This window comes from Lutjanus erythropterus, chromosome 5 (genome assembly GCF_056507025.1).
Source record: "Lutjanus erythropterus isolate fLutEry1 chromosome 5, fLutEry1.hap2, whole genome shotgun sequence".
NCBI lineage: Eukaryota > Metazoa > Chordata > Actinopteri > Lutjaniformes > Lutjanidae > Lutjanus > Lutjanus erythropterus.
In genome coordinates, this window is record NC_139321.1 from 32,723,690 (window position 1) to 32,743,150 (window position 19,461).

Here is a 19,461-nt window from a genome sequence, read left to right on the forward strand (position 1 = left end):
CAAAATCTCCATAACTCCGCAACTCACACCACAACTATCTAGATGGATAAACAGTGAGTGAAATGTCTCTTTACAGATCTGCTATAGTCACACACAAGCTGAATTCTGCTGGCCTATGGCAATATATAAACTTCTATCAAACCAGATTTAGACAGAAGAGTTCTGCTTCCATTTTGTACGCTTAAAGTTATTTTATTCAGAGAGCAGCCACTTCAATTATTTTCATGGAAAGACGCAGTGCAATAAAAGACAGTTTGTAAAAGCATAAATATGAAAATAAGTGAAACAAAAATGGTGCTTCATTCGATATTTGATAAATTACTGTGAATACTGTGCCACTGGAAAACAAAGGATGGCTGAAATATATTGTACTGCATGCTTTCAGCTCACAATGTCCATTAAATCCTCAGAATTCTGTTACTGCTGACTCTTCAGATACATTTAAGAAGTAACAAAGAGAATAAAGATTATAATACTCAATTGACTAAAACATTTAGTTGAATTCTTGCAAACAAATGCATCACCATAAACATGTGGGTGTGTATGAGTCACATGAATATACTGTATCAAGATGCTGCTTTTATTGGTTTATTTATATTTATCATTTTACTAAAACTGTTGCAGTAGCATCATCAGCACTGGTTGATAACAGAGACATTTTAGGTCTGTGAATATTGATTTAATGGAAATGATTTGCATATGAATCATATATTGGATATGATATTGATGTGAAAGACCTGTAATAGCAGCAAAACAAGGGGCTTGATTTTGAGATTAAAGCATCACTACGTGTGTGTGTGTGTGTGTGTGTGTGTGTGTGTGTGTGTGTGTGTGTCTATCACTCACCATGCTCCTCGATGTATTCAACGATGTGTTTCACCAGTGCAGGAACCTCATGGCCACTGATTGTGTGTGTGAGAGTCACCTCCTCCAGTGGAACGCCAAAAACCCGCGTGGTGCCAGCTGAGCTCCCACCCTCGTTGCCTGGCAACGGAGACACGCTCTTCCTCATGGCCTCCTCCTCCTCCTCACCACAACCCCGCCAAGACCTCACGTCTTCAGAATGAAAAAGAGACCCAGGAAAGGGGAGATCAGACAAGAAGCGAGATGGAGAATGTACTAAATAAGAGCCTCGTTGAGGGATGCAGGCTGGCATAAAACATAATTTCTGATCTTCAGTCATACACTGACAGCCAAAGCATGGAAAAAACACAATGACAAAGACTGACAGAGGGATTAAAGGAGATAACAAGAAGTTTGACTAAGTTACATCAACTCTCTACCTGTGCTGTTCACAAATAAACATAATGAGCACACCCCAAACGTACAGGAGTGACTGGTTTACACATTGTTGCACGTAAGTGAACATGCCCTCCTAACATGTGACCAGGAATGAAGAGGAGGAGGTGTGGGAGGGGAAAGTGGAGAATGGACAGCAGCAATAGGCAACTGGACAGCAAAGGCATTTAGACCAGGTTCTTCAAGGCGGGTCAGAAGAACAGGTGGAGGAGGAGAAAAGCAAGTGTAAATGTTAAAATGCAATCTGCGCCTGAAGTTGGGGAGAGCCCAATCTGTGTAAATTTAAACCAAAAGTGGGTCAAATTAGTTTTTATAATAAGCCATAATGACATGTTACTAATCAAAGGAGCAGAAGGTGGTTGGGCAACATTAATTGCACACAATTTATATTTCATGGTTAACAAAAAAGAAATTCAAAACACACCTGCATTTGGGTACCTATAGCAAGAAGGGAATGAGACAAATTTTAAGGGATACTTCAGATTATTTAAAGCAGGACTGTATGAGGTACTTATCCATAGTCAATGTGTTACCTACAGTGGACGGCTATCAACACAACCCCAATTTAGAGAAGAGAGGAGTAACAGCACAGAAGCTGAGCAATCTACTGTTGTAGGTATACACTTTATTATACTATATTTTCACCGTTTTTTTTTTTTACTTTGCAGAACACAGGAGTTGCTGGTCTACTGCTGCCTCAATCTCTTACCCCTTGTCTAAACCACAAAGGTCATGTCAACACCATGCTCATATCTGCTCCATTTTATCTGTGCATAGTAATCCTGATCTATTTTTTCATAAGCACCATGCATATGATTGTGGCATAAGCACAGCTATGTGTGTGGCTGTGCTCAGAACAGACGCGTGTTGGCAGTCAGAATAAAAGGATTAAAGTTTAACGGTGAAGTTGTCTACCTGCAGTAAATGTACAGCTTACCCACAAATAAATACTGTAGAAGCTGTTTCAGCTGGTGTGTAAAGCAGAGGGCGTCTGTGGGATTACAAACCGGAGCAGAGTGAGCTGCTCTCGGTATCTAGCGCACACTCTACTCCAGCTAGGTTACAAAATGTGGGTAAAATATGTTTTCAGTGCCTTTTTACTGGGCACCATCCTCATGTTTCAGCATGTATTGTTGCAAAAATAAACCTGACGTCTAAATAAACAATTCAGGTCTTGTTTACGCCCTGCAGACACAGCTGGGACACGAGACGCACAGAGCTGGTGCAAACAGCTGCATAGATTAAAATCAGAGCATGTCTGTTGCGTGAGACATGCAAGTGAAAAATGCTTCTGACTTGGTTGCCGTAGACAGGGACTTTGTTTGTGTTATTGCTTACAAGAGCAAGACGGTGCACTGGCGGTAATTAACTACGAAAATGTACCTGACACACCTCCACCTCAAATAATCCAAACTATTCCTTTAATGTTCAGTTAAGGGTGTTGGTTGCGGTCATCAAGGGATTATGAAGCAGGTGTGCTATCTATGCTAGATGAAAGTGTGGCTAAAGTAGTAGTATTATCAACTTCTTACAACTATCTGCTCCCACAGGCGATGTTTTGAATTACATAAACAGGACTCAGTGTGGGCGTCTTCTTTTTTTTTTGTTTACACTTGTCTGGTTGCCTGTTACATAATCATTATTTAAAGGTCATTACAGAAATTAAACTTCCATCCCTACAGTGTTTGTTGTCCTCCGTCATTACTCCTTAACTCCCATGCAAAGGGGATGCTGTCACAGGCTCAGTCTGCCAGTGGGATAGAAATCAATGCAAAGCGAGCCAGAATCTGCTACAATCATTTCTGCTCAAAGTTTGACTTTGATGATGGTTGGTTGGTGAGTAATCTGGATGCAAACGGTGGCAGATGGTGTCCATTCTACTCAAGGGGGAGGAGGAACATCACCAAATGTTTATTAGATATGTAATCAGGTTTTGTTCACACAGACAGCATAATGGGGTGGTCAGACAGGATTTCTCTGCTCAGAACAAAGTTTTACTTGTTCAAAGTGGTTAGCTGTTTGCTCCTCCTCTCACCCTGCTGATAACAAGTTTAGAACCAGTTTGTTGTTGTATTTACAATATGTTTAACTTGTCATGTGACATAACATGACAAAACAGCTAGTGAGAACTCTGAGGAAGTTTTTTTTTTTATTGCATTAGGTTTTATGTCTAAGTTTACGTGTGCAGGTTGAGTTTCGATTCTTACATGACATTCAGTGTGCAAATAGTGCAGCTGGTCATGTTGATGCATGACAAATTGGAGTGTTTGTGTAATATTTGCACTTACAGTAACCAATGTGATCAATCAGTGGATATTTTTATGGCCAAATTAATTTAATAGATGTAGAGCTGAATGATTTATCATTTTGGGATCAAAATCACAATTTGAAGGAGTACATTTCTGAAATTGCCAGAGTTGCAAATTTTAATTTTAACCTAAAGTAAAAAAAATAGTAAGTAAACAAAACTTATACGGATATGAAAGGTGAAATCTGAAACAACAACATAACCTGGCAGATTTTATCTCTTGTATGTTATCAATATCAATTCTGCAAGTTGGCCAAAGGTCACAATGAAACAACTGATTGTTTTCTAGAACAACCAATTGTTTGTCATTCCAGACACTGTCCTACTGAAGTTTGGTCAAACATGGTTTGCTGAAGAAAGAAGCACCACTCTGTGTCATTTTGAAAAATAGAAAGACAGAGTGGACTGTGATTTGTTTTGTGATCTTGTCACTTTCAAACAGGTAGGTTGTCAAGGGTAAATGACAAACCACTGTCAGATTCTAACCAAATTTACTACAAAAAAGAGCTCCGAATAACAACCCACAAGATTCCAGGCTGCAAAATTGCTTTCAAATATTCATGTGCACTACACTGTATATTTCTGTGTGTATATACTCACCGTGTAGCAGTGAAAGTGTGTCCTATCCTCTCCTCCCCTGGCCAGTGAACCACTGAACCATCTATGGCTGCTTCAGGTTGTGGCAGAAGATGAGCCGGTAGTTCCTCATTGACGGACCGCTAATCCCTCTTGCAGGATTCCCTTCTAGCTACGCTGAGGAGAGACACAGAGAAGAGACAGAAATCAGAACACTGACAAGGAGATAATGGCAGCAAAGACAGGGTGAGGGTGGAGACAGAGGTGAGGAGAAAGAAAAAGATGGGAGTGTTTTCAGTGACAATCCCTGGTTTGTTTATCAGCATCTGATTTGCTGCTTTCTACTGTAATATTATGCAACAGTGTTTCAGGCTGCACCATATCAATAGCTTTCATATTCAATATTTTCAACAACTGTCAGGTGTTTGCTGGGAAAAATATTTCCTGTCTCATGCTTCTGTCTTAGTTTGAGTTTATGATCCAAATTCTTTAAATTCTTCATTTTATTTCAGAATGAAGAAAGAACTTAAAAGTAAAGGGCTAAAAAAATGTATCATCAATGTACACTGTTACATCCTAAAAGAAACAGAATAAAACATTCACAATTACACAAGTTGTATTGTTCTGTGATTCACACAAATCTAATGGAAGTATCATGTCAATGTCATATCAGTGCAAAATGACCACTTTTGTCTCTGTAGACTGTTTACACAAGGAAAGAACTCAACAAACCCATATCCACTGCAATACAAGGAATTAATGCAAAAAAATCAAGCAAGTGCTTAATAAACCACATGCAAAATTTCATAACTTGGATGCAAATGACCAGTAAAATACAAAATGAAGGCAAAGGATTGCACTACAAAGAAAATAAAGCTGATACATTACACCACAGAAGAACCACTCTCAGCCTCTCACATCATGTAGTTATGGTAAGACATGATTTAATTGCAAAATATGCATTTACCCAACAGTGACCACAGGATGCCCCCTTTGGCTTTCATACATAGGATTTAACCAATTAAAAGCTGTGTATGTGTCCGTTTTTGTCATGTTTGTGGCTCCTCCAACTGGAGTTTTTGGTGATAAATAATTAAGAGTAAATCTCTCCTTTTGCACTCATATCATTCTCATCAGTTTCGACATCCAGTTTCCCTTCTTCTTCTTCTTGTTTTCACCTTCCTTCTTATCTTACCCTTCTTATTCTCTCTTTTTACTTATCTCCTCCCCTTCCTTCCTAATCTCATATTCCTATTTCGAGTCTTAAGATGTCAGGTTGTCCCAGAGTCTGCTGAAGGCGAGGACTGAACACAATAATTAAACCAACACTGGTTAGGCTAGAAAGCTGTGCCAGTGTGTGTGTTTTGTGTGTGTGTGCGTCCTGCATGTCTGTGCATGCCCATGAGAAATACAATGTAAGCAAACTGTTTGTGTGTTGATTGATGCCACTACAGTATCTGAGTGTGTGAAGGTGTATGAATGCATGTTTTCAGTTTACTGTACATTTGAATGTGGGGGTTTGATGAAGCTGTCATGAGTGTGTGAGAGAGAGAGGGAGAGAGAGAGAGTGTGTGTGTGTGTGTGTGTGTGTGTGCGTGTGTGGTAGAGTGTATGTGAGATGGGATGAAAGGGTGAGTGTGCATTGGTGAGCATGAGGAGAGCTGTCCTTTGAGGCTCTCTCTCTGTCGACTTAGCTGGTCTACATGGGAATATAGCCATGTGGTAAAATATTAAAAACACAGCTCTACTTCTGAGTGTGTTATGAGTCAGAAAGACGCTGGAAAATACGAGATGGAGAAGGTAGAAAATGAGAGGTGGCAAGGAAGAAAGCAAAATTCATTTGCTAGAGATAAAAAATCATGTTTTTTTTTGTTCTGAAGTATTAAAGCTGGGGTAGACAGTTTATTTTTAGCATCTTTATGCAAAAGAAAAATTAAAGCAGTCTAGGAGAAAGGTTGACTTCTGCACCTCCTCTTGGTTTTGTTTTCATACCTCTAGCCTGTGAAAGGAGATTTTGGCCAATCACTCTAAGATGGTTGATTGTTGAGTCTCATTCCCAAAATGTAACTGGTGTTGAGGCAACTTGTTGACGTAACCGTCATCACTGATTGCAGAAATACGTTGATTCGTATAACATGCATTTACTTGTCAGAATAAACTGCGGCACCCGGTATGGAAGTGTTTTAGACAGAGACACAGCAGTGGGCTTCTCTTTACGTTCTGCAAACTGGAAATGTCTTATCACAGCAATTCAACTGCTCCAGGAGTGCTCTGTCCACCAGCAGCACCAGCAAGACGGCACCATCCTGTTTGCTGTTTGTTGCCACTTAAACACAACATATTAGGATTACCAACACATGGAACATGTTACTGTTAATAGTCGTCATTTATAATTGATTTTCTAAATGTTTGTTCATCACTGCCATGTTAAAAGTTATGTCTGCACCGCCACTCTGAACACTACACCGTGCCTCGCACCGGTTATTCAGGCGTTTTATATTTTCAGTTTCCATGCCAAAAACAGAATCTATGAAAACAGGTGGAAATAAGACTAATTTTAGAATTTATCACTGTTATCATTATTTTTATGTGTTTTGCTTATCTATTCTTCAGGATTATGATTGAAAAAAATATTGAAATATTTATTAGACAAGTATTTTATATTAATTGGATTTTAATCTAATAATCAAAAAAAAAACTTTAATCAATCTATAAACTGTGTGATTAATTGACTAATCAAAAACTATGAGGTTAAATGTTTAAAAAGTAATGTTTAGGTGCAGTCCTGAATGTAAGTATCTGACGACCAGGCTAGCTCTGTTTCTTAAATTTCTTTTAAAAACACACTTTTCCAGAAATGCTTTATTAGGCAATTTCTTTGTAAAACACTTTGTACCTTGATCTTGAAGAGTTATATGAATAAAGTTATTATCATTCCTCAAAAATCGCTTACTGCACCTGTTGAATGTTAAAAGCTAAAAGTAATGTGTCCAAAAATAAATGAATAAAAAAATTAAATGACCGAATGCTCAAACAATCACACACTCAGACTGCATGAGTGTTTTACCTTAATGAAGCAGACTGCCTTGACTTTTATGCCTTGATAGATTGTACTGGTGTGTCTAAATCTGAGCACATTCATTTTAAACTGACTAGTCTCAAATTTTGTTATAATTGGATGAATTCTTTTAAAAAGTAATTTCATTAAGGTTTAAAAAAACTGACCATTTTTATCTATGGCACTCTGCCACACAAATTCTGCAGTATTGAGCTGGAAATTAATATGTACACATGCACCTGGCCGAGCCTTGATAGATTTTGTGCCCAATCTCCTTCTGCAACAACTCTGTCATTCTTGCTTTTTTTGGTAGAATACACTCTGTCCTGTTACCCTCTTGTCCTTTCTTTCTTCTCATTCATCCTTATGCTGCACGTTACACAAGCCATCCGACCTACTTAGGCAGCCTGCATCACCTCTACGTCAAGAGGAGTAGAAGTGAGCAGAAACAGGCATTGTCACTGAGGGAAAATACTGAGTTAAGAGACATCTGTTGCTTAACTTTCCCCGTATATCTTTTTTTATTCTCAGCAGGTGTCTGTGTCTCAACAAAACCAGCTTGTTACATTCAAAGACTAAGAGATTTGCTTTAGCCAGTTTAAAGTGTCTATGACTGCAGAAAAAAAGTTTATCACTGAATCCTAGCAGTACCCTCTTCTGTAAATCAAGGAACAGAATGTACAGTTCTAGTCGATAACAAGCATTTTTAAGAGTTTTGGCAACTATCACGAGGACGTTAAGTCCTGTACCACGGTATGTAAACTGTAAACTCTGAAGACTGCAGTCTATTCAATGCTTCAAACTTTTCAGACACAAGGAAAAAGCTATTTAACTTTATTAAAAACAAGGATCCATAATAGTCAGAAGTCCTTTATCATTAACACTGTTCAACATTATTATTTGATATGAAATGAAAACAAAAGAAAAGAAAATCCACGGGTAGAATTAACTGAGTGACTTAATCCTGAAACTAAAATTAACTTTGGCTTTTAATTCCTTTTGGTTCATATAAAACCTAAATCCTTGTCAAGACCTTTTAAGTATACTGAGTGTTATTACCACATTTGGCAGGACAGCGATGATTCAGAGTTGCAGCTTTTAGTGGATGTTTCTTTTTTTATTCAGCTCAGTGCCAAAAGCTCTTTTAATACTGATTATTTAAATACAAAGATCATATAAGGGCTTCTACACATTTATGGCCAACTGTCTTTTAAAGCTCATTATCTAATATAGCACATGTAATTCCAGACAGATGTACAAGGTTGCTTATAAATCTATAAATTTCTATAATTGATAGCTCCGAAGAGGACTCAGCAGTGTTGAAGTAATTGAGCTACGAAGAAAAAAGAATTCACTCCATTAACCTTTCTAAAGCACCGGCAGCTCTGAGGTGACTGATGAATCAGTTACTGCCTTAAATGGCCCTGGTCTGGCCTGCGCCTTCTCTGTTTTTTTGGTCAAACCAAACATATTAGACTAAGCTTCACTGTGGTTTCACCTGCGAGCTACTCTGAGGGGTTTTCTTGACACAGAGATTATTATAAGCATATTTTATTGCTAATAGTTCTAATTTGACCAATACATATGACTCAAAGGTATTTAGGAGTAGGCAGGATAGACTGTTCTGCCAACATGGCGGAAGCTTTAAGTTAAGCTGAGTCACAGAATCACACTATTTTTTCAGTATAAGAACTAAGAACTTCTTTTGGTATGATTCACATTCATCAGGGCTGACATACACTTATGGCTGTATTGTTTACTCGCCTTTACCCATTTAGTCATTATAGCCACATTACTGGTGATTATTTATCAAAATTCTCATTGTGTTAATATTTTGTAACAGCACCAATAATCATCCCTAAAATACCATAGAATTTACTGATATTATTTTAAAGAAAATGTGGATAAAAAGTGGCGGCATGCACAACTCCAAATTAATTTATACATTGGGTAATTAATACATTAGGGTAATGCATTGGGTGCACAGTCATAGTAAGAATCAAAAGTGATCAGGACCATGCTGAAAACCAGCCGGTTGCTGGTTGGTCAATCTGTGCATCCCTAACTACATATCACAACAGATATTTGTAGATATTCTCATAGTCCTATGTCGTATCAAGACCTTTTTTAAATACCTTGCCCTACACCCACCTCCACTAGTCAGTTCACTAGCACTACCTGTGTACCCATCAGATTGTAAAGAGACATTGCACGCCCTGGTGTGTCCAGGCCCTTGTGTGTTCCCACTGTCTTTATAGGGATAAAAGCACACATTAACTTAACTGAACCAGAGCAGAGTTTTAAACAGTACCTCAAATAAAGGTGATTCTCTTTGACCTTTTCCACCGCCAAAGTACACGTTTCTCTTATGCTATGTTGCCATTTTAGGGACTACTACAGCAAATCCTTTCAGTGAATACCTTTTAAGTTTATGTTTGATTTGGCTTTGTGACAGTAAAAATGAACAAAGCATACTTAACCTCACAATTCTGTATGTGATGCTGCCTGAAGAGCTGAACCATTTTCAGGTTTTCCTTTTCCGAGGTTTATTAAATGGGGGTTTTGGGAGTCTTATGTTTGCTAACAAAGATTGCTGAGTCCTCTAAAGGCGTTCTTTAGCCTCTATTCTTTCCAAAAACAACTGAACTGGCACTGCTTGGTCCTAAGCCTCTTTAAAAGCTAGAGAAAATCCCACTATTGGAGCTGAAAGGCTTGTATTGGGTCAGGTCCTCTACTATTGAAATTACAAAAAAAAAGTACCACATACCAGATTGTTTTGTTCTTTGTAAACTGAGCAGATAGAAAAACTTTATCTACTGCATATTGTTGAATATGATGAGTCAACAACTTGGGCCTCAAAAGCACAGGACCATAGCGTAGACACCTTTTAAACAAGGGTGGTCCTGTTACTGCCAAGCTCAACACACTTTAGCTTTAACAGACAGATGAGGACAATGACAGTCTGAGATTAGAGAACTCAGTGTTCCCAAACCAGTGCCTTGGCTGCTATGAAAACTGACCCTAAAAGGCCTCTATAGTGAGGATTTGGTCAGTAATGGAACAGTCTAGAATGTCTGTCTGTGTTTCTTTCTTTATGTCCGTCTCCATGTCTTAATCCCAGATATCATGCTTGACAAGCTCCTGCTCGACAATGAGGCACATTGTTAAGAGAGGAAACAGAGAAAGTTAAGGCAGTGTTCAAAGAGAGAGGAAGAAAGAAGTAAGTGAGAGAGAGAAAGAGAAAACTTACTGACCAGAGGTAAAAGTGGCCAACGGATAATATGAGAACAACACAGAGAAAAGTGTGTAGAGGGATACACAGCAAAAGAACAGGACAGTATAAGCCATGTTAAAAAAATTAGCAACCTCATTCATTTTCCCAGCATTGGTGCAGGCACAGAAAATTTTGGAAAAAAAAATATGCTGTCATCCATTTAAGATGTGAGATGCCAATTTCTGGTAATTAACTTTGAAACAGATAATTCTACTGTTTACATAGCGATCACCTAAACAAAAATATTGCATGATGACTTTCCAGACTTCTAAGATTATTTCATAGTATTATAAACTGCTAAGCAGTATTTCAGCATCTGATAAGCCTTCAAACTAATGGATCTATGACTTTAACTGGCAATTTTTGGTCATATTTCATTGTTTCACTGTTACCTTAAGCAATAGGCCCACATGAGTACAGCCTGTTGTGTTTGACAACCCAGTAAGAATGTGCTTTCACACCTAATTTGGTTGGTTCAGTTTGAACGGGCTCTGGTCCATTTGCCCAGTTAGCTTGGTTCATTTGGGCTTGTATGTTAATCATATAATAATAATTATTATCATTATTACCATAGAAAATGTCTCCTTTTCAAACTTCCTCTACCGCTTTATTATTCATAACATTTGGTCAAATTGCAGTCAAATTATACAAATAATGTTTAAATCAAAGAATATTAAATACACACTTAAAGTGAGAGTTCACCCAAAAATGAAATTTCACTCTAAAACTGGTCACCATTCACTTCAACTGTATTGGATTTGGCTGCAACGCTGTTTTCCGCTGAAGCTCCAGGAGTGTTTTCTGAACTGGAGATCTTCACCCATCCTCACATCAGCACAGGGGTGAATAGATACTGAGTGAAATTTCACTTTTGAGTGAACTATCGCTTTAAGTGTGTATTTAATATTCTTTGATTTAAAGGCATTAAAGTGCTGCTTAACATTTTGTTTGTCAACGGAATTTGATTTCCCCATGTGGATCCTGTTTATGCAGGATGACAGATGCCAAAAATGTTCAATCAACAAGATACCTGTCTGTTAAACTTCATGTTTATTCCTCTTGGATAATTTTTAAAGAGTCAGTGTGAACAGGAACCAGATCAGAATCACTTTTTCTTTTGGTACACACCAAACAAACCAAAATGCAGATTGTGAAAACATTCTTAGGCGACATTCCTGACGCTGAAAGCATCAAATTTCTAGTTTTCTACATCTAACAGGTGTTTAAGACAACACAGGTAAGTGCATGTTTGCTTGTTTTATACTGTAGTAGTCAACTACAACAAAGGTAAAGATGAAGTTCATTATCCCTCTCAAGTTTAAAGAGACAGAAAGGACAAATTAACTTTAAAAACAAAGGAAAAAGTACACAATGCATGATGTGGAAACAAACCTATCTGAAAATCTGTACCAATCTTGATTCACAGTTAAGTTTTAACAACGGCTCTACCACAGTGGTGGCGGCAGCAAATGTAAATAACCCAACTGTATATCAGATTTCAGTTATATTCTAAAAGCAGCACCTGCACACGTCCAGAGATGAAGGCCAGCTGCAGGGTGGCAGCAACAAGTTCCCTTTAACAGAAAGGTCACATGTTCAATACCTGCAAAACTGTTTAACCTTGTGAAGTAAGCTTTAAGGAGACATTTAACCTTCAGTCACTTTGAGTCAGTGAGTTAACTGAATACTAAATACACAACAACAACAAACATGGAATAAGAATATAAACAAAAACATACCCTGATGGCTTGATATATCATTTTTACTGAAAAATCCCTTTCCTCATACACTCAGTATTAATAATTGAAATAACTGCTGTAGATGTAAGCAAAGCCCTGTGCTTTAACAAATGGAAGAGTACATTTATATTTCATAAAGACAATTTTATATGCATCACATATGAGAACAAAAACCTGTTATGATTAATCTGTGAGCTGCCAAATAGCCTCAGTTCCATCAAAACAAAGTGCACGATCAAAAAAGAAGATTAAATATTCACTAGAGGTTATAAATAAATCAGCAAATTTTCTCCAACTTGCATCACATTGTTGAATCCACAAAAAATAAAAGAAATCAAAGTAGTTCAACTCTGTATAGGCTATCACTACTGACCAAACTGTCATGGTCAACCCAAAATCAGGGAAGTAGAAAGCAACAGATAGAAAGGTCAGACAGCAGGAATCCTCTTCAAAAGTTACGATCGATCAGATTTCCGTGTCAAAGCCTACAACCTCCAGGATGGGGAAAAAGCTTAGAAGAATGTATCAAAAGTAAATTTATATCACCTGCACAATATGGTAAGTCACATGATCTGAACTGTGACATCATCACTGAGCTCACAGAACTTTATTTAAAAAATCAGATCAGTTGCATCAGTAAACATGTGCAAATCTGATTTTGTGGACCTCAGAACACACAAAATCTTGAGGACCCCCTGTGATTTCTGGCGCCCCCCCTAAGGTGGGCCTGGAAAATATGAGAAAATATGCTTTTCTCACAAACAAACAGATGTCTGGACTAGTTAGTTGATTGAGTCTGTTGACTTAAAATCTTAAAAAGGTAAAACAAGCAGAAAAATACCTCTGGCCCACAGAAGCGAACCCACTGAACTCTGCTCTTTGGCCTGAATCTCCACAAAACAATCACAGAGAGAATGAATGCCTGTCTGGTATTTTTGTTTTTGACTGTGTTGGGTCTTAACACGTACATCCCATGACCCTGACACAACGCCTTATTTCCTTGTACTCTCCAGTATGCGCATGAGCTGTCACATCCAAACAAGCACACACCTAAAAAAACAAATCAGGAAAACCTCAGTATGTGGAGGTGAAAGTGTGGGTTAAACCTGTATGGGCGCAAGGACAAACAGGTACATATCTCTTCCATCAGTCACCAAATAGATGACTGAGATCCTCATCTACTTTGTCACAAATGGAATGAAAACATCCTGTCACACTGTGTCCTCTTAAAAAGGAAGTTCCTGCTACAAGCAAACAAAAATATAAACCTACTAAGCAGTATACTGGTATCACTGTATATCATAGTATGAAAATTGACTGTTAGGATACCATGTACATTTGCTTATCTTTGGCATGGATACACACTAATATTTTAAGCACTGGCACCAAGGGCCACCGAGCCCCTACATTCAGTGGCCAAAGTACATTTATGGTGGCTAAAATGTAAACTTATGTAAAAATAACGCAGAAAAAAAACTATTTAATGCAACTTAAGACATCCTTCCTCAACTGACACTTATGTTGTACACTTTTCCCATCAATTGTGATGTGATGTCTTCTGAAGGCGTCATTTCCGATTGTTTCTATTCTCAGATATTAAACTCTTACTTCCATTCACCCCTAAATTTTTGTTGCCGTTTTTGTGTGTGTGTGTGTGTGTGTGTGTGTGTGTGTGTGTGTGTGTTTCTGGTTCTTCGGTAAGGATCACTTTAGCAGTTTGAGAAGGTTTAGCAAACATCAGTAGCTCCGGCATATCAGCAGCTAGCTAGCTATGAGTGTTTGCTGTGAAGGTGCACTATATGGCGATAAAAACTTGGTGGCCACAGGGGGCCACTTACATGGAATATTTGGTGGCGACAGAGCAAACTTTCGTAGCCAAACTTCTGTTGTTCAATGCCCCACCCCCTGTCTACCCCCACCCCACCCCGACAAAAGGGTCATTGTAACTGATAAGTGCCTAATTCCATATACCCTGAATCTATGAAAGATTCTGAGACACTACCATGAAAATCTCATATTCTTGCTACCCTTGTAGCCTTACTCTTGTTAGACTAGCGGGTATCTTCAGGTCTGCTCATAGTGCGCCGGTTTCTGCCGCCCAAAATCGAATGCAGAAAATGACAATAGAGTGAATCATCCCTTCTGTGAAGCAGCAAAGAAGTACCACCATCACTGATGATGAGAAGCCCAAAAAGACAAGTGAAAGAAATTTGAACTGCTGGAGAAAATACTGCTGAATGCTTTCAAGAGCCTGACATGAAGGAGTGAGTGTGTGACTGAGAGACAAGCTAAACAATATGCAAAAGTCTACTTGAATGAAAATATTTCATGTTTCACTTTTACAGGGAAAAACACTTCAAGCATGAGAACTCTCTTCTCCTTGGATGAAAAATATCTCAGATAAAATTTCCCATCTGGACTAGTGTATTGTGTGCTGTACCTCAGAAAGTCTTTTTCCAACAGATTATTATTGTTGGAGAAGTGGTGCCATCTTATGAATACAACTGTCTTCTATTCGGGCCGATTCATTTCATTAAAATATAGAACTCTTTCAATGCCATTCCATGTGCACATGGTGATGCTATGCACAAAATTTTTATGGCTTTAAAACTGAAACCTGCTCACTTACTCCTAAATACCACTCATAATGTGTCACCTTGAGGAAATGGTGTTAATTTTCAACTAACATTAGGTGAGCAAGGCATCCAGGATATTTAACTGCTTTGCAAGAAGCTGTGTAACAGGAAGTCTATTAATAACCTGCTTTATAAGAAGCTTGCATTTTATGTTAATCTACTTGTTTTTAGCAACACAAGTACACTATACACAATTGTCAGTCTACATTGTACAAGACACTATGGGGAGTAGGGGTTAAAAGTATTAACATTTGCAAATGAAAGCCTTGTGGTCTAAGCGCATACCCGTACACAGAGAGGAGCAGTAACTCCTATTAAAACCCACAAACACACACATACACACACTTTATATGCCCTGAGGTTAAGTGTTGTAAATGCTGACCTAAACCTGCTTATGCGCATAAACTGTCTACGATTAGCAAAGAGTCCTCCTAGGGTGAGGAATGACGTCTATAATAATAAGGTCAATAATAAATGCATGATGTGTAGTCCATGTGCACAACAATAGCAGAGTAAGTTTAAGTTGGTCTTTTGTCTTTAAAATGACAACATTTTGATGTTCTAACATGTAACATAAATTAAAAAAAAAAAAAAACTCCTCACTGTCTCCTTCTGTATCTGTTTCTCTAATAATGAGTATGACACATGCATAATAGGGATTTAAACAACAAAAGAGTCTAGGTGAGTGTGTCTTTATTCATGTATTAAAGCGCTTGCCGAGCGACTCCCTTCACATGCTGATTCTCGCAACTAGTGAGTACCAGTTATTATCAATTAAAAAGGTTATAGAAAAAAAGCTGGCCTGAACAGAAGGCTTTCTGCCCAAGTGACCGATGCTATATTTGATTTTCAGTTACTACTAAAAATTCAGGGTTGAATTCTGGCAACCCAGTAGGCAGGTGCAACACAAGGATAATCTGAATACTCTGAACTCTACTAAATCAACCCAGCTGCATGGCATGAGTTAGAATTACACTCTTCTACTAAAAATTGAAGCATGTAGTCATATAATTTAACATGTGACAGCTCGGAGCTAATCTGCATCTTTGTCTGTCTAGCTGTCAACCTACTTACTAGAGTATGTCTGTTTATTTAGGCTAGACAAAACACAGGTTGTGCACACACCCAAGACTTCCAAGCTCAGAAACATTTTTACTGACGCAACATTGACCTACAAGGTCTTCATCATGCAAACATCCCTATGAACGAAAAGCAAGCTTTGTGAAACACACACAAACATCCTTTTTGTCTTGCACCTCTGCACAACTTCTTGTTCTGTCAGTTTATTTTCCATGCAATGCTACTCAGCATGCAGTCTCTGTATCTGCTTGTCTTTCTGTACTGTTGCTACAATGAACTCTATTACATGTGACCTCATTACTGCTGTGCCATTTGTCAATAATCACTTGACTTTCCCGTCTACAAACCTACTTCAAATTGGGGTGAATAGCATGACTGACAACAGCAGAGTGAGAGCAATATTTGTGAGCCTGGAAGGAATCAGAGGTAAAAACAGCAATAATTAATATCCTCAAATTTATATGAATTAGTATTTTGATGACAAATTATTAATCTGCAACCTAGAATTACTTTTTTTTTTTAAACATAATGCAATGGAAAATGAGAAGGCATTAAGAGAACGAATCACTGTCAAAGATAACAATAATAATAACTGATTAGTCAATCAAAGGAAAATTAATTGCCAACTCTCTTGATAATTGATAAATCATTTCAGTTGTTTTTCAAGCAAAAACAATTGCTGGTTTTAGCTTCATAAATGTAAGAATTTATTGCTCATTTTTGACAGTAAAAGAAGATTGTTTTGGACAGCTGGCTGGAAAAAAGGAAACAATTTGAAGATGTCACTCTGAGAAATTGTTATGAGCATTTTTCAAAATCTGTTGACATTTTATAGTCTGAACAAGTAATTGGGAAATAACAGGCAGATTAATCAGTCATTAAAATAATCATTAGTTGCAGCCCTACAACCATGAAAGGGGGTCTATTTAATGAAATAACATAAAGTCAAAATGAGGGAAAAACTACAGTGATTTGAGGAAACTATCTACTATAGCTACTTGTAGCTTAAAGCTAATTATTTCAGGGAAAGAATTTAATAATATTTTGACACAATTAGTATCAATTCTGTCATTTAGTGATAGAATATGAAGGAATATGAAGTCAGGAGTCAGTACGAGCAATCAACTTAGTAATTAGTGCTGAATAAATGATTAATTTGAGAGTGCAAACTATACATTATTCAAAGTCTTACTTTAAGTAGCCACCAGGTTTGTAGAATATAGTGGATCAGCATTTGATTACAGTTCTAAAATCATAGCAGATATGAGCAAGTCAAGTCGGGATGAGGGTTAGACGCAGATGGATGAAAGGAAAAATAAAAGAGGTGGGACAGCATTATGGAGGATAAAAGAGCATGAGAAAGAGAATGGCAGAGGAAGATTAGAGGAGAGAAAGCAGCGGGGAGAAAGGATGTGACAGGGAAAGAGTTGGTGAGGTAAAGAGAAGCAGAGCAGGAGAAAAGATATAGAGGCAGTAAAGCCAGTGTTTGCCCTTGAATAAGTAGCAGCAGTTCACTGCCCTAGCCTAGTTTAGCTTCTCCTCCAAGGCTAGCCCTGTCAGTGATAAATTAATAAGCACATGTCTTCAGGGGACGTGGGCTTTTTCAGGCCTTGTTATCTCTAACTCTAGTAGCAGAGACTTCCCTTTATTTATTTCAAAGATGCAGAGAATATCCAATGAAAATAATGATCTTTTTAAAGATGTATATTATATTGTGTGAAGAAAAGACTGAATAGGCTTAAATAATATATCTAACTAGTCATCCTGAACTTTCTTCTCCTTTCTTTGAAGCCTTCAGATCTGATGAATATATCTACTTGAGGAGATGAACAGAGATAATCTTGTTCCATGTACTCAGACCAATCTAGCCAATTATTTGTCATAGAACTGAAATAATCAGTATATTTGCAGAAAATTAGAAAATTATTATTGTAATAGTTAAAAACTGTTTGAGCCATTTTTCATTTTTTCACTTTTAATGTTCCTTTAATGTTTTATTTTAATGTATTTCTAAGTTCTTGTAAAGCACCTTGAATTGCCTCGTGTCTGAATGATGCTATATAAATAAAGTTGCCTTTGCCTTTCATGCAAAAATGTTTGCTTTTCTTTGTTTTCTATGATAGTACCATAGGTGCAGAAAGCACCTATATCATGTATATATGTTTAATGGCAGCAACAGATTGTTTTCATTTTTCATGATGTTATTACAAAGTGTGCATATCTTATTCATTTAGAAAGCATGTATTATGCTTTCATATCACATTAATATTATGTTGGAGACCTAATTTATCTGTTGTGCCACAGACTAAAGAAAATGTCAGCTTGAGTTTACCCCAAACCAGACAAAAATCCAACCAGCAGTGAGATATCGCAGTTGGGTAGTTTATCACTGGTACTAGCAAAGCAACTCAGTACATAAAATGAGCGTAGCAGGAATGTCAGAGAGGTTGGACCATCCTGTTTAACTATACATCTTTAAATGTTACAGTCAACATTTACAGTACAAGTTAAACAAGAAATAAACAAGCAGGCCAATTTGACATATCTCCACAATTCAAATCAACTACAAGTTTCTACCTGGAAGGTGACTTTCGTTGTTTGTGCAGCATCGCAGAGATTTAGTCTATCCTGTATTCACCTTAAAAAAAAGATAAAAAGATGCCAGGGTACCTACGCTCTAATCAGCCATGCTGAACAGTTTCACCCCAGTGCTACCAAAGCCTTCAGCAGCTAGCTGTTAATTGCCACTATGCACTCCTACCGCCAGGGTTAAGTGCTCCGCTTAATAGCATTTACTGAAGGAGGAGGTAGTTTCTCTGAACTGGTAATCTTCACGTCTCAAGCCTGCTTCACTACACTCCAGTTTATCATGGTCTCCAACCTTTCATATCACTCTCCACTACATTTTTTCAGAAGGGTAGACATGTCATACAAGTGCTCTTTAGGAGAAACAGTAAAATAAGATCCATTCTTCACTGGCCCGAGGGGCTGTGACACTGCAAAAAGCTTCAACGCCTACAGTGGAAACAAGTGCAGCTCTGTGTTGGCAACTGTGGGAGTGGAGAGCGTTTTGTTCAGGACATTTGCATGAAGTTTGCTCGGTTGCTATCTGGGTAAGCAGTCATGCAGGTTCTTTTTTTGTGTGTTCATCTGTTTATTGAGTCTACAAATCAATCAAACTTACATTTTTCCGAATACCAAAGAAAAGCTTTAGATTACAATTAATCCTTCCATAAAAACTCTTATGAAATGTCTGGTTAAGCAATATAATTGCATGTGAACTTTACAATTTGCCCAAGAGCTCTATTTTTGGTGTCTGACCTTTACATAATCAAACCCCCTGCCCTTGTGTGAATACCACTTCACTAGCTACGTTGACATGCAACATAGTAAAACATCTGATTCATGCTCACTGGTTAGAGGACGGTTTCTCCAATTAAAAAGTAATGTAGAGTCTGAGGGTTTCAAAAACTAACCTGTGTCAAATGAAA

The 19,461-nt window shown here is 37.8% G+C and overlaps 1 protein-coding gene across 1 annotated transcript in view; it reads right to left on the minus strand.

Annotated features, from left to right (window-relative positions):
• The window catches only part of fam13b (family with sequence similarity 13 member B), a 99,334-nt gene that overhangs the window by 71,555 nt on the left and 8,318 nt on the right, over positions 1-19,461 (minus strand). Inside the window, exons 2-3 of the mRNA XM_084719676.1 lie at positions 4,208-4,360; positions 847-1,056 (exon numbers count right to left, since the gene is read on the minus strand). Of these exons, the coding sequence (XP_084575802.1) occupies positions 847-1,012 (166 nt within the window). The 5' untranslated portion in view covers positions 1,013-1,056; positions 4,208-4,360. The remainder of the gene's footprint in view (positions 1-846; positions 1,057-4,207; positions 4,361-19,461) is intronic.